The sequence below is a fragment of the Hordeum vulgare genome, chromosome 2H (genome assembly GCF_904849725.1).
Source record: "Hordeum vulgare subsp. vulgare chromosome 2H, MorexV3_pseudomolecules_assembly, whole genome shotgun sequence".
NCBI lineage: Eukaryota > Viridiplantae > Streptophyta > Magnoliopsida > Poales > Poaceae > Hordeum > Hordeum vulgare.
The window spans coordinates 21,174,318-21,188,444 of NC_058519.1; the positions used below are offsets into that span (position 1 = coordinate 21,174,318).

The following is a 14,127-nucleotide window of genomic DNA, read 5'->3' on the forward strand; positions in this document are numbered from 1 at the left end:
GGGGCGTGATCCGCAGTTGTGCGGCAATGACGGCCGAGGGGACGGCGTGCAGCGGCGCCGGTGAGGCGCCCAAGGTGGAATTGGCGGTCACCAAGGTGGTCTCCCCCACGGGGGAGGAACGCGAGGGGGTGGGTGGTCCCTTCGTGTTCGTCAATGGCGACTCCGACGGCACCTCCGACCCCGGCTCGGACGTGGGCGCCGTGGCCGAGGCGGATTCCCGCTCGGAGGAGGAGGAGGATCTGCCCCGGGCCAATGTAGCCCGTGCTGCTGACGCGGGCGGAGATCACCCCACCGTCGGTGGGGAATTGGCCGCTCTGGACGGTGTCATAGGCCTTCCGTCTTCCAACGGGCATGCTAGCCCCGCTGTGGTGGAGAAGTCTGAGGATGATGGTGTGGTCGAAGTCGAAGGGGAGGCAAGCCACAATTCTGAAGCTGGACTGGGGTAGGGGACTGCTGCCGCTGGAGAGCTTGATGGTCAAGATGCTCATGCAGAACTTAGGATTGACCATGCTGAGGCTGAAGATGATTGTGCTCCACCTGCGGTGGAATCTGTGCTTAATGTCAAGGATGGAGAAAGTGAAAAAAGTGTTGCCACTGAGGTTGTTGCTCCTGAAGAATAGCAGGATGGAGAGAATGCTCCAGCAGAGTCCAGTGGTTCAGATGAGCCCCCCAGACATGCTGAGTCTGTTTCCGTTGTCTTGGAGTTTGAGGGCAGCGTCGAGCAGAGCAAAGGAGAAGAGGTTGTTGCTGAGATCATGAAGCCAGTTATAGATGGATCAGCTGTTTCGGGGGTGACTCGACAACATGATGCCGACACAAGTGTGACTACTGCTGATCCCGTGATTAACGTCGACGAGGGCAACCATGACCATGCTGCAATCACAGAGTTGGTGGAGCGGGATGGGAGCAACGTGCATGACCATGTTGACCAGATTACTGATTCTTGCACATCTGCTCCTGAGATCGATGCTGATGGGAGGAAAGGGCTGCAAATAGAAGCACTGACTACTGAGCCTGAAGTATTGGATGGAAGCGATTGTGAAGCGACTTCTAAAGGACCTTCAGAAGAGGAAGTTGTTGCAAATGGGCTTGGTTGTGCCAAGGACACTGCTGACACTTCTTTGGAGCTTAAGGGACAGAGCGAAGTTGCCTCTGGTGTTGTTGAAGTGGAAGACATAGTAGGAAAGGATGGTGAGGGGGACTTGCATGATGGCCGCACGGCTGTTGTCCTCTCATCTGACGAGGAATCAAAACCTCCTGCAAAGGAGGGAACAAATGAGGCCATTCGTGCTGAAGTTGTGAAGGAGGGAATAAGCAAACAAATTGTGCAAGATAATGAATCCGTTAAGGATGATGTCCCTTCTGTCATACTTCAGTCAGTAAATTCAGAAGATCCAGTTGTTGAACCTAAGGGGGATCACATACTCCAGGTAGAAGATGCTACAGGTGATGGAAACATGGCAGTTTCTGATGTAAAGGTTGCCATGTTGGAAATGAATATAACAGATATCGTTCAAACACAAGATCTCAACTCGGCATCCGAAGACAGGAGTGTACCATTGCCGTGAATTCGTGTGACCAAGTTGAGGAGGAGGTAAACAAAGAAGTTTTCCCTGAGGATGCACTTTTATCCCAGAATGACTGTTCTTCTGTACAGACTGGAATGCACGAGCAGTTGGAATTACCTGGCACTGGTGCAGCTGCAGCTGATAAAAGTGACAATGTTGTGGTAGAGGCAGAACCAGGTAAAGAGATGGAGGTTGTTGAAGACGTTGCATTGCATGTGGCTGAAGCATCTACTTTCCATAATGAGCCAATGTCCATTGATTTCATTGATAACAAGTACGTAAAACTGGATACTGAGTTGGGAAGTTGTGATCATGTACAAGCGGAGGAGCGTAATTTTGATGAAATATCTAGCACCGCTATCGATGAAGTTATATCTGGTGTTTCCATGGAACATGGAACTGATGTGGCAGATGACGCTGAACTCAGATATGATACAGGAGATGCATCTCTTAGCGAAACTGTTGTTGACCAAGGTGAAGTTGTTACATTGACTGATGATAAAGCTGCTATTGTAGATGAAGTTAAACCCTCTTCTGCTACAGGAAGTGAATCTGATGTGGCTCGTGAAGCTGGTAATGTTTCACAAATAGTCGTGGGGGCATGGAGGAGTTGCGGCGGTGGCGAGGGCCGGAGCCTTCACCGAGGGACGGCGAGGCAGTTGAGGAGGCGGCAGAGGGCTGGTGCCGGTGCTCGCTGGTACAGTCCTTCACAGGGGGACGACGAGGCAGCGGAATCCACATGGATGGATGGCCGCGGTGCTCCCAATGAACCTGTTGGTGGTGAAAACACATATACCGTTGTCTTCATCTGTGTTGGGACATGTGGACAGCGGCGACGGGGCAATGGGGAGAGCAGGCGGCAGAAATATTAGGACCTTGAAGAAGAAAAAAACTTCCATGGACCGAGTTCCTCCATAAAAACAATTGTTGATGAACTAAATGAAAATGATTTCTCAATATGAAACTTTGCCAGCAAGGTCCAAATTACCTCTCGAAAATAAAATGTAGACATTGTACAATTTATTATATTTATAAACAACTCTTACTGCCATTTGGTTTTTATATATCGGATGTGTCCTTTTGGATCACTGGATCCGATCATTTTATACGGTCACAAGCGTAGAAAAACATTCAGTCATGTTTTACTGAAAAAGCTAATAATTGTCTTGATTGAATATATTTGAAATCCTTAATCATGCATGTCATCTTGTGGTATGTGGATGTTAAATTTTATGAAAAAATAAAATAAGATATTGCTAAATAATGACTATTGGAATTGATATATCTCTTACATCAATCAACTTCTAAAGTTTGCTTCAATCAGTTTCTACCTTTATGTACAACTTAAATTTCAACTGCTACCGATAGAGAGGCAAGTAGCCGTTCTTCGTACCTCCTGGGCAACCTTTCACATGGAGGAAATTGTTTCTATTAGCACCTTTTACTTTGTTTCGCTTGGGGAGTTTTCATAGGTGTTACTCACTCTGTTTCTAAATATAAGTCTATTTAAAGTTTCTATTAAAAAACAACATACGAATGTATATAGACATACATTATAGTATAGATTCACTCATTTTGCTTCCTATGTAGTCCCTTATTAGAATTTCTAAAAAGACTTATATTTAAAAACGAAGGAAGTAGTTGCTATAATGGTTTGTCGTATGTTTAGATATCTACTTGCACTTCAATGGCGGTTTAAAGTTTAACTACATGTTGACGAAGGACATGAGGGAGGGGATTCAAATACAAAATTCATGATCCGAAAATCGACAATCTAATCCGGTGCAACACACGGACACTTTTACTAGAAAACAGTATAATAGTATGTATATTTGCAACGAGCAGGTTTGCTTAGGTATGGTGAGCGTCAATTCTCGCCACACACCTGCCTTCCCCCTGGTGATAGCTATAGGCGTTAGATAGTAGTCAGATCATAGTTTCGCAACAAAAAACCAACGAGCAAGGTGATGATAGGCTTGTATATTTCAGACACAGTGGGAAAAAGTTGTATTACTACATACTCCCTCGGTCCCAAAATACAAAGTTATACTAAGTTTAAAACACTTATTTTAAAACGGAGGGACAATCGACTATGGCAGGCGCCGACTGCGCAGCAAGGCACTACCCGTCCAAATCACTACATCTACTTGTCTATAACTTATAGGACATGTGTTTATTAGTCAGGTCGAAAAAATTATATGCATTATTAGGCTAAGAAAAAGTTTAGGTGTTTATTAGCGAAATTTGATTTTGGAGGCGGGACTCCATTGATGCTTCCATTTGCAATTTTTAAAATTCATCCAAATTCGTATTTCTACATTTCAAAAACATTTGAGAAAAACTGCGTACATACATGAAGACATAATGTACATGTGTGTAAACTTTTAGAACCAAATATGTTGAAATGAGGGTTGCGCAAAAAAAAAGACCACGACAACCATCACACGTATGGTGGAAGCAATATCTGACTACACGCCTCGTGATCACAGATTGTGTCATGCCATCACATGCATGCACAAGTGACGAAACTGATGATGTCACCAAAAATCTTTTCTTTTCCAGTTTTTTTAATTTTTTTATCTTTTAAATAAAAATCCGACTAAAAACCCGTTTTCATCATTAAATCCATAGCAACGAGATCATCAAAACTAAATCTCATATTGATATGTTTCGACGAATTTTTTGGGCTAAAAGTTGTCATGTCTATTGAACATAAATTATCGTCATGATTACACTAAAGTTGTCATGATATATTTCACCTACTTTTTCTTTTACATTTAAAATAAATTTTGACATGTAATAAAGAAAGGTAATTAAGAAACTAAACTTATCATGATGAATTACTAAAATTACCATGATCCATGAAATAATTTTGACATGGTTCATAAGCAAAAAAAATGTCAAACACTTTAAAAATGCATGCCAATGACTCAAATTTGCCATGAATCATAAACTAAAATTGTCATGGTTAATTACTTAAATTTGCCATGATACATGCACCAAAAATTACCATGGTTCATACAAAAAATATTTTTCATGTTCAAAATACTAGAATTGCCATGATCAAAATACTAAAATTGCCATGACCTATAAACTCAATTTGCCATGATGAATTACTAAAAATTGTCATGATCCATGAATTAAATCTGTCATGGTTAATTACTAAAAAAATTCATGGTCAATTAATTAAAATTACCGCGAAAAGTAGTAGAAATACAATGTTAGCTTTAAATCTAGAAGAAAAAACTAAATGAAACAGGGCGTGACAACTTTATTGTAAACACTATGGCAACTTCATTGTAAACATCATGACAACTTTTGGCCCCAAATAAAATATCGTCAAAATATATCAATCTGGGATCTAGTTTTAAAGATCTCATCGAGGCGAATTTAATGATTAAAATGGTTTTCTAATTAGATTTTTAATTTGAGAGTTAAAACATTTTTAAGTAGAAAAAGGTAAAACGATTTGGATAATGTCATATATTTGATATAGCAAGGTGGATGGTTATGAAGACGTGTGGATCATATTGTCTCGTGCCACCCGTATGAGCGTTATCATTTAGGAAAACAAATCTGATGCTTTTCGGCGTACTATTCATCCTCAAAATCCATGAATTATTTATTTTTGTACAAGTCGCATTCACACCCAGATCGAGTTGTTGGGGGCAGGTCGGTCCACGGCAGCTTTGTTGGTGCTAGGGATTTGCTGGTCAGTTCCAAGCCCGTGTCGTTGATGGTTTCCGGAGTGTTAAGATGCAGAGCGACGCCCTTGGTGGAGGGAGCAGCGGGCTCGTGGGTGGATCTAGCAGCTTAGGTGCGACCTAGTCGCCATGGCCGTATGGGCGGCTGGTGCTTGTAGTTCGGTAGTTGTGATGCGGCTTATGTCCCAAGGACTGGTCGCAAGTTGTTCGGAGGCGAGTGTGTTTACCTAGGTGAAAACCATGCCTGGCTTGCTCAGTCCGGCGAAGGCGGCGCTTATGGACGTCGTCATCTTCTTGAAGGCTCTGATCTGGTTGTCCCATATCCTCCAAGGTGTCTGGGATGAAAAATTGATCCTCTGGATTGGGTGGTACCGGCACTCTGGTAGTGTAGTCTCTTCTCGGTGGCTTGTTTCAGGTTGAGGCTTACTGTGTGTCGTTTACTTGGAGTTGTTTTGTGAGTGGTGGCTGCTTTTTAGCATCTTTGTGAAAAAATAATCTTGGATGCGTGTATCGTGTTGTATGGGTCATTGTAAGTTGATGCTTTATATATGAGCAATTTTAACATGGTCTCTCTTTAATATAAAGAAGGGGGGGGGGGCAAAAGCATTTTTGGGTAAACTGTTGATTCCTTGCTTCTCCTGGACCTTTCAGCCATGTAAGTTATAAACCCATCTTGCCATGTTGTGTTCGTTGACACTTTTACGTTGCTGATGATCGAAGATGCTTTTTGGTACACGCTGTTTCACCATTATTGGGGCGTGCGCTACAAAATGGCGCTTGAAGATTTTATAGCATTGATTTTCAATATCTAATGAGTAAACATCCAGGACAACCATTATAGGGGTGAAAATTCTCAAAACCCACAACTTTTGAAGTTTTTCACCCAGACAAAGTTATTGGGGTGGACGGTTATCTAAGGCTAGGGCTGCAAGAAAAGCTCGAAGCTCGTGAGGCGCTCAAGATCGACTAGTGTTTTGGCTCGACTTGAGATCGACTCGAAAAAGAACGAGTTCAGTATGAACATTTTTTGTAGCTCGATCAAGAAACGAGCCGATCTTGAACCAATACTCGCTCGCTCGATTTTAGCTCGTTAGCTCGGTTTAACATCATTATGTTAAATGATCCTACCATATATTAAATGGAAATAGAATGATTGTGATACATCATCATCAAACTACTTTGAATAAGCAATATTATCATCGCATTGATTGGAATAATATTTGTAGTGCTTTCTTATGTCGTTATGTGCCTTATCTAGTTGGAATCATCCTCAAAGATTTATATTTTTTACTGTCTCGTTTAGCTCAAAACTAATTCGAGACCGACTCGAGATCGTTACAAGCTGAGCACGAGTCATGTTTTACAGCTCGACATTGAGTTTCACTCAATTTGATCTCGTTCAAATTTTAATTTGAGTTGAATTGAGCCAAGTACAACTCACTCGAACTCGACTCGTAGTTCTCGTTTGCAGCCCTATCTGCACACCCAGATCTCGCATATTGACATGCATGTTAGGCCCATAGCTCAGAACTAAAGAAAGGAAAAAAAATTCATTAACACCGTGACAATCACACGGCCAACTGACAAAGAAAATTGTATCACAAGTCACAAAGGTATTATCATACAAAAAAAGAGTCGCTATAAAGGAGGCAGCTAGGAAGGAACATGCAAGACGCCCAACAATTAGACCAAAATCAACCACCATGGCCATTTACAGTGCGCTTCCAAATGTTAACCAATATGTACGCATCACGGTGGCTATAATTTGCCGAGAAAGATCAAACTGGCCAGCAGAGGTTACACCATTTAATCCTATCATACAGATGTCATGTTTACAAGAAGGCCTGGCGCCTGGGGGTCTAGGTCACCGGAGTTACGAAGAGTCGCTGAGCGGCAGAATCGCCGTGTGCCGCTAGCTCTTCCATCTGTATCAAGGTCTTGGATCCAAAATGATCGCTCAAACTTCAATTCACAGGAAACTTGTGCCCAGCGAAATATCACTCAAGTTGGAAATGATCTGAGCGCGGGTAGTCCCAATCTGCTGCGCAATATCCAGCTGCTCTTCTAACGATAACATCTCATAGCTGCAAGAACAAAGGGTAAGATGTAGATTATGAAGGCATGGGCAAAAGTAATAACACAACTAAAAGAAATACTACAGCAGTGAAGTTGACAGGTTAGACCAGTGAAAACAGGCCAGATGGCACAGGGTCGACAGGAATCAGTCAGGCCAGATTTCTTCGAGCTGACCTCTTTTTACCAACCGTACTGATCTTTTACAATCTAATTACCCTTAATGTTTGCAGCAAGAAATTTCCAACACTTCATTTCAGAGAATCTAGCAATACAACAGATCTTCGTCTCAACTTATTATTACATGTCTAGTCCTCTGTCTACCCTCCACTACCCCTCTACCGGCAATAGCAGCATCCAGACCCCAAGACAAGGTGAGCAAGCCATAAGAACTCAGTAGCAGACGCAGCCACATCACCCTTTGTATTCTCCAACACACACATCTAAAATGCATGCCGTTTTGTATTAGAAGAAAACACCAAGGCTGACAAAGTACAACTTTGCCACAAGCGTGGCTTCAAGCCTACAACCAAATATCCTAGGCAAGATAATTAATGCTATCAATACATCTCAGATCTTGGCTTGAGTAGAATACTTGTATTTCCTTAGATGAAGAGATAGCGCAAAATATTTGGATAGTGTAATAAAGATGTGTAGAGAGCATAAGGGCTGAATAATAAGTGGTAAAACATAAGCTGACGCGTAGAAGCTTCACTTACTGTGCAAGGAGCTCAAAGTCAATGATGTTATCTGGCCCAGGACGATGTGCCTTCCCGTTGGATTTGAACTGCCTGAATGATCTTGGGTTCAGGCCACAGACGTGAGGGACGGCATCTACAAGCTTCCTCTGTAAGCTCTGAAGCCGGCGGAATGTCAACTCATCAATAGGCGCAATGCATCCAATACCACCATCCAAAGTACCAAAAAGAAGGGCAAAACGATTCGTCTTCTCAGATGCTAATCCTGGAGTGGGAAGCATCTGCAGCCTCATAAACTTGGTCAGATGGGCTCCAACATGAAACTCTGCTCTGGAAAGGAGCTTCTGCCCTTTCCAGCTCTCCACCATTTTGGGAGCGTAGTAGAAGATCTGTATGATGATTTTTGTTAGAGTGCAATGAATAATCAGGTGGACTGGAGGCCACTTCCATGTTGCAATATATCCAACTAACTCAGGTTTTCAACAGTAAGCATATGATGTATACAAGTCAATCAAGTAGTACCCCCAATTATATTTGCCAACCAAGCACACAAGTTCAGGCTGCTCAGCAATATGCCAAATATCTTTAAATGGTAGATCAACTAACCATTGGCAGAGTAGGTGGGACAAACTGGACTGGTGCAAAGTACCCAACCATAAAATACTACCAAAGAGAGGATATCTACAGTTATTACTTGATATGTTTATGTTTAAACACTGGTAATGAATACCCCTAGCAAAGATAATATCACAGGAACCAGTCCGATAGTAGGTGATAGCTTGGTGCTTCAATGAATCTTTAATTCAGTATCATCAAGAACTCATTTCATAGTTAATCACTAGCAGATGGATCAAATATTACAGAATGAACATTGAACACAAACCAGTACAAAAGATTATAAGAAAGAGTGAACAATGAACCGAAACCAGTAACACAAAAGATTACAAGAAATAGTGACCTGCACATTCTTATCAGAGTCGGAAACTGCAAGGTTCAGTGTACTTCCATCAATTAAGAACTCGGTTGCAAAGCAATCTAGAGATCCAAAATCTTTTGCAAGGAGAGTCAATTGAGAACCTTGCTCCTTCCAGCTAAGAAAATATACGCTTTTATGGATATCACCAAACAAAACGAAATTTTTGACCTGAAAATTTAAAGAATATCATAGTACAAACATGTTATTAAATCATGCAACAGCCTACCTTAAAATACAAGAAAGAATGTATAACATCATAACGAATATGAAACCAAACCAGTTGGGAAACCTAGTATTCAGATCTGAAATGGATAACAATTATATTACAGTATGTAAAGACTGCAAATTGTTGGATCATATAATTTGCCACAAAATAAACATTAGGAATCACAGCATTGACAGAGGCCGCAGATGATGAAGTCAAGCAATGACAGAGCTCATGCACCGGCTTGAGTAAGAGGTGATCCATAATGTGATAGCTCTTGGTGAAGAGCAACATGGGACCCATAAGAGCAGAGAGGACGCAAGCAGTCGTTTGCCGATGGCAAAAGACTGCTGGAAGGAAAAGGAGATTAGTTCATCTGCCAAGCAGAGAGTCTCCAAAGCACAAGTCCAACTAGCTCAAATAACAGACCCTGTGAGAAGAAGAGAGATGGCAGCAAGGAGAGAAAGCGGTGCATGCATCCTTGCTGGGAGGAGTGAAGGTGTGAGCAGCAGACAAGCTGCACGGATGAGGAAGTGAGCGTAATAATACTGGATTTGAAGCTTAAACTTCATGTGGACGTAAAACATGTCCTCCCTACTAGTGCATTTTGTTCTGAGAATCTATTAATAAAATTCTACAAATGAACTCCATGGAATTTACAAATTTCGAAAAATGTCCATTTGCACAGGAAATAGCCTCACAGTCTGAGATGGGAAATACTACGGAAGTAGGACAATGGAAAACTTTGAGAATCAGCCCAAAGCTAAATATCCAGTTACTGGCCGGGTTCCAACAAGCACATTCATTAAGCATGGCTCGGTATTTATTTCCCCTTACTCTTTCAAAGTCAGAATAGATCTAGCTGAAACAGAAAATATTAATGCACGGGCTCGGTATTTATTTCCCCTTACTAGATTTTTTTCTCTTTGTACAAGGGACTGAGGAAGGTTGATTATATGGATAAGCATTAAATGTGGGGACTGTAGAAAAATGATGCCTAGAGAAAGCAAAACTATAATTAAGCACCTATTCAGTGCTAAAGGCTGTAAATGGAACCAATATTGTGCAATACTCACAATGTTCAAGCTCACAACATGCAAAGGAGCATCATAGAATGCAACAGCAGTCAATTCAGAACCAGTCCATTTGCTCAATGTGATCTTTGGACCAGCAGCTATCAGCAGATGACCTTGAAGTGATGCAACAGCTGATACGGCACCTTTACTCTCTTTTGAGTAGACCTCTGTTACCTGGAAATAATCTTTGCATGTTAACCAATTAATATATATAGTACTCCCTCTGTCCCAAAAATAAGTGTCGTAGAGCTAGTACAAAATTTATACTAATTTAGTACAAAATTTATACTAATTTAGTACAAAATCTGCAACACTTGTTTTGGGACAGAGGGAGTAGTAAAATGTGATGAAGTAGGAAACATGCAATAGCAAAAGTGTTCCCCTACAGTACCAGATTTTGAGAACTTTCACTTTTAGTGAAAGAGAACAGAAGCACCCGGCCTCTGGCAGCTACGTCCTCCCCTTGAACATAAGCAGTCCCAATGGCCATCAGGGTTTCATTTTCCTTGGTGGTTGTGTTCTGAAGTGGAAATGCAGAACTTTTTTGTGAATAGAAAATACATATGAACATGTGGTCACTGAAGTTTGTGATCAGATAGATTTTAAGCCCAAATATAGAAGCTAGCAAATATAAACATAGAAGTTATGTCTCATTGTTCTGTTTAATTTTGTCGTAACTAAAGACCAATATCTGAACTAGAACGAGTAGAAACAGCCTTTAATTTGTTTTAAGCATGGAAGGACAAAAGAAATACATACATGCAATGTAACAATGCGCACAGTCAGAGCATTTTCAAATGATTGCATCGGAATAGTGGACCTTGTCTCCCAACGTCCACTAGGTTTCTCCAACTCTAATACACGAACTTCAAATTCCTCAACAGTATACGTTTTTTGCAGGTCATCAGCGCTTGTAGCATCATTATCCATGTGATGAATCAAATCTTGATCAGCCATAATTGACAGAACTTGATTTAGGGGGCGAACCACCTGCAGAAATATAAAATGAGCAATTGAACTAGATAAGTGAGCACAGTTTCTTATGTGATGGTGCCAGACAACCATTATCGAAGATGGCAGTAAAAAAACAGTATTACAAATTATCCTTGGCGACAGCGGATACAGACTACTTACAGGAACAGACACGATAAGTGGATACAGAGACTGCTCGGCATAATATGTAACCTGATGAGGCGTACCATGCAAAGGGATCTGCAAAGGTGCAACGTATGAAAAGGCTGCAACAAAATGAGATACAACTTACGTGTACCTAAGCAAATTTTACCTTTTGGACAGGCCAGTAGTTGTCATAGTTATATGCTTCGGGCAGTTGACATATCTTCAGAAAACCCTGTTAAAACATGAAAAAACACCAATCTTAAAATTTCCTATTTCTTAAAGTATATGGGAGAGATACAAATATTTAAACAACTCCTTACCTGTGATGTAACATATATAAGCCCATGACAACAGTTTATATTGTGAAGAACAGTAAAGGCTTCAATGGGACCATCACATAACTGCAAAATGGGACAGCTTAGATAGGACCACACTGATGACTAGAAGCAAATATAGTTATAGTTGAAGCTGCATATAAATGCAGACTTCCAGTTGCATGGTATACCATATAGATAACAAAATAAGATTTGGTTGTAAGAAGTACTTCAGAATCAACTCAAGCCTGAAGAGTTGTGGACATATCTCATCATGCAGATAATAAAAAGGACTCTAATAGGGAGAGAACATGCCGACTCTGGTGCCCCTGGCGCGAACAATCATGCGCTCTGGGAGATTCCCGCAAGCGAACAACGCCGTTTGCTCTCAGATGCTCCTAGGAACGAACGCCGCCGTTCATCGGGGGCCCACACTATCAGCTTATTTACTCAGAGAGTTCGGGAACGTTCCCTCATTACCATTTCCGAAAGAAAAAAGGTGGCATATATGACCATTTAGATCTATGCAGAAACAAAAGAAATGTTTAACCATTCCAATGTCAGCTAAGGTAATTGGCATTGTGGTGGTTTTTCAAAACAGCATGTTTATTTCTCAATCCAAATTTAAAGTTAGTTGAAAGGCTCTTTCACTCAAATGTAACAGCAAAATATTGCTGCAACCAGTAAAAAACAAAAATAATTAGATTCCACATCCCAGCGTAGCACATTAAGCAACAGCAAAGTGAGCTTAACTAGGGAACTATGCATTGTCTAAAAGTGTTGACTCGTGACATTAGCAGCATTCAGAGAGCTAGAGGCATGCAGGTGAGATTGCTTTAGTTGATTTATACTCCATCATATTTGGAAACTACTATACACTTCAACATGCAAAGAAATTAAATAGTGTGAAATACGTGTAAACAAGTATTCGGTCGTAGATTGAAAAAAGAAACGGGGTCAATTATGTTGAAGTATATTAGGACTGCCAACCTTCTCCATCGGTTCAGACTTTTGCTTGTACTGGTTGGTACATGAAACTTAATATGATATTAGAGCCAAGAGAACTTGGTTTCGATCCTCGGCTTTCGCAATTAAATAAAAAAGTTCCTTGCCCTCTTTCTGTCCATGTTTAGGCCTTATTGAGCCACACGGGAGAGGGGGTGTTTGAAGTATATGAAACTTAATAAACACTGCAAGACAATAAAAACCTCAGCATATCAACGACATACCTGTGGATGCACCCGAAATCGTTGTCGACAAACCATAACCCAGACTGGCCTCGTGCCACTAAGAAACAATCCTTCATAACCTCCAACATTGTTAAAAATTGTGATTCTCGGTCGTGCAAGACTTGAGATGTCTTCTCGTAATGTAATGTCAACAGAAATTCGGTGAAATCTCAAATTTCTTAGTCTCGAATCACTGGCACTGGCAAGATCCACAGAACCAGCAGGTGAAAATGAATTATCTTTCACATTACTCTCCAAGCCTTCATAGCAATAAGCATGGTAGCACAAAAATGTCCCATCGTTCAATAAACCAAAAAGGAATGGGCGACTGAACTGGCCAGACCATCTGTGCATTGCAAGCTCAACTACCCGAATGCTATCCGCTGCTTCTTTCTTCAGAGAAACTTTAGTGTCATCCTGTCTTCCTTTTGCATCAACCAAAAGAGCCTCACCAGAGAAGAAACTTTCCACAGAGAAAGCACATCTGAAACTAGGCACTTCAAAGATTTCTAGTTTACCACTTTCATAACAAATGATGCAGTATATATCAGACTGCTCCTGACACGAACTACCGCTGCCATCAATTGGTTCTGCAATACCACTAGATAGCCATGCATCACTACGTGTCTTTCTCAGCCATGGTTCAGGACCTCTGTCACGATAAAGTGTACACGCAGATATTTTTTCACTTAAGCTTGTAAAAATACTGGGAACACTGATAGAAAGAGCACAAGTAGAATGATCTGCATCAGAAAATGAAACATCATGTATTTAAGCTAGATCTTGCCTTTTACATGATCTCTTTATCTATGAATAAAATCTTCACAAAACATGCGTCTATTTTGTCTGAGAACTGAGATCGCCCTTCATTCCATCCAAACCTCACCTAAATTCACAAGGTAGCACTTAACTAAGGATTTGAGCTAGATCTTTCCCTTTTACAAAGATGTTAAGATTGAATACACAGCTTTAGACATATATATTTATCTAATGAGAAAACACCAGCTTGCTAACTTCTATCTTCAGCTTTAGGGAAACCTTCGCATGTTAAAGTGCACTATGAAGCCATACAGAAGCTAGATAAGTATTTTGCACCACTCACCTTCCAATTGCCTATTCAGTCGCTACTATGATCCCTGTATAACATTGTTCTGGAACAAGTTCT

The 14,127-nt window shown here is 41.0% G+C and overlaps 2 protein-coding genes across 3 annotated transcripts in view; one reads left to right on the plus strand and one right to left on the minus strand.

Moving 5' to 3' along the window:
* Positions 1-740: 740 nt before the first annotated feature.
* Positions 741-2,162, plus strand: LOC123429290. 2 transcript variants are annotated; one of them, XR_006622636.1, is made up of 2 exons: positions 741-2,042; positions 2,112-2,162. XR_006622636.1 is itself a non-coding variant. In XM_045113346.1 (1 exon), the coding sequence occupies exon 1, from the start codon at positions 756-758 to the stop codon at positions 1,566-1,568; it is 813 nt and encodes a 270-aa protein (XP_044969281.1). In that variant the 5' UTR covers positions 741-755; the 3' UTR covers positions 1,569-2,162. The 2 variants fall into 2 exon arrangements, 1 of the variants encoding a protein (XP_044969281.1); XM_045113346.1 differs by having other exon boundaries at positions 741-2,162.
* Positions 2,163-6,853: 4,691 nt separating this feature from the next.
* Positions 6,854-14,127, minus strand: part of LOC123424542 (probable cleavage and polyadenylation specificity factor subunit 1) — a 31,999-nt gene continuing 24,725 nt past the window's right edge. Inside the window, exons 17-26 of the mRNA XM_045108171.1 lie at positions 12,963-13,705; positions 11,740-11,820; positions 11,586-11,651; positions 11,435-11,512; positions 11,060-11,290; positions 10,692-10,820; positions 10,301-10,474; positions 9,002-9,187; positions 8,065-8,432; positions 6,854-7,356 (exon numbers count right to left, since the gene is read on the minus strand). Of these exons, the coding sequence (XP_044964106.1) occupies positions 7,242-7,356; positions 8,065-8,432; positions 9,002-9,187; positions 10,301-10,474; positions 10,692-10,820; positions 11,060-11,290; positions 11,435-11,512; positions 11,586-11,651; positions 11,740-11,820; positions 12,963-13,705 (2,171 nt within the window). The 3' untranslated portion in view covers positions 6,854-7,241. The remainder of the gene's footprint in view (positions 7,357-8,064; positions 8,433-9,001; positions 9,188-10,300; positions 10,475-10,691; positions 10,821-11,059; positions 11,291-11,434; positions 11,513-11,585; positions 11,652-11,739; positions 11,821-12,962; positions 13,706-14,127) is intronic.

What these genes read in the sequence shown, in the direction of transcription:
- LOC123429290 (XM_045113346.1), top strand. Translation starts at nt 756, where the DNA reads ATGAAGCCAGTTATAGATGGATCAGCTGTTTCGGGGGTGACTCGACAA.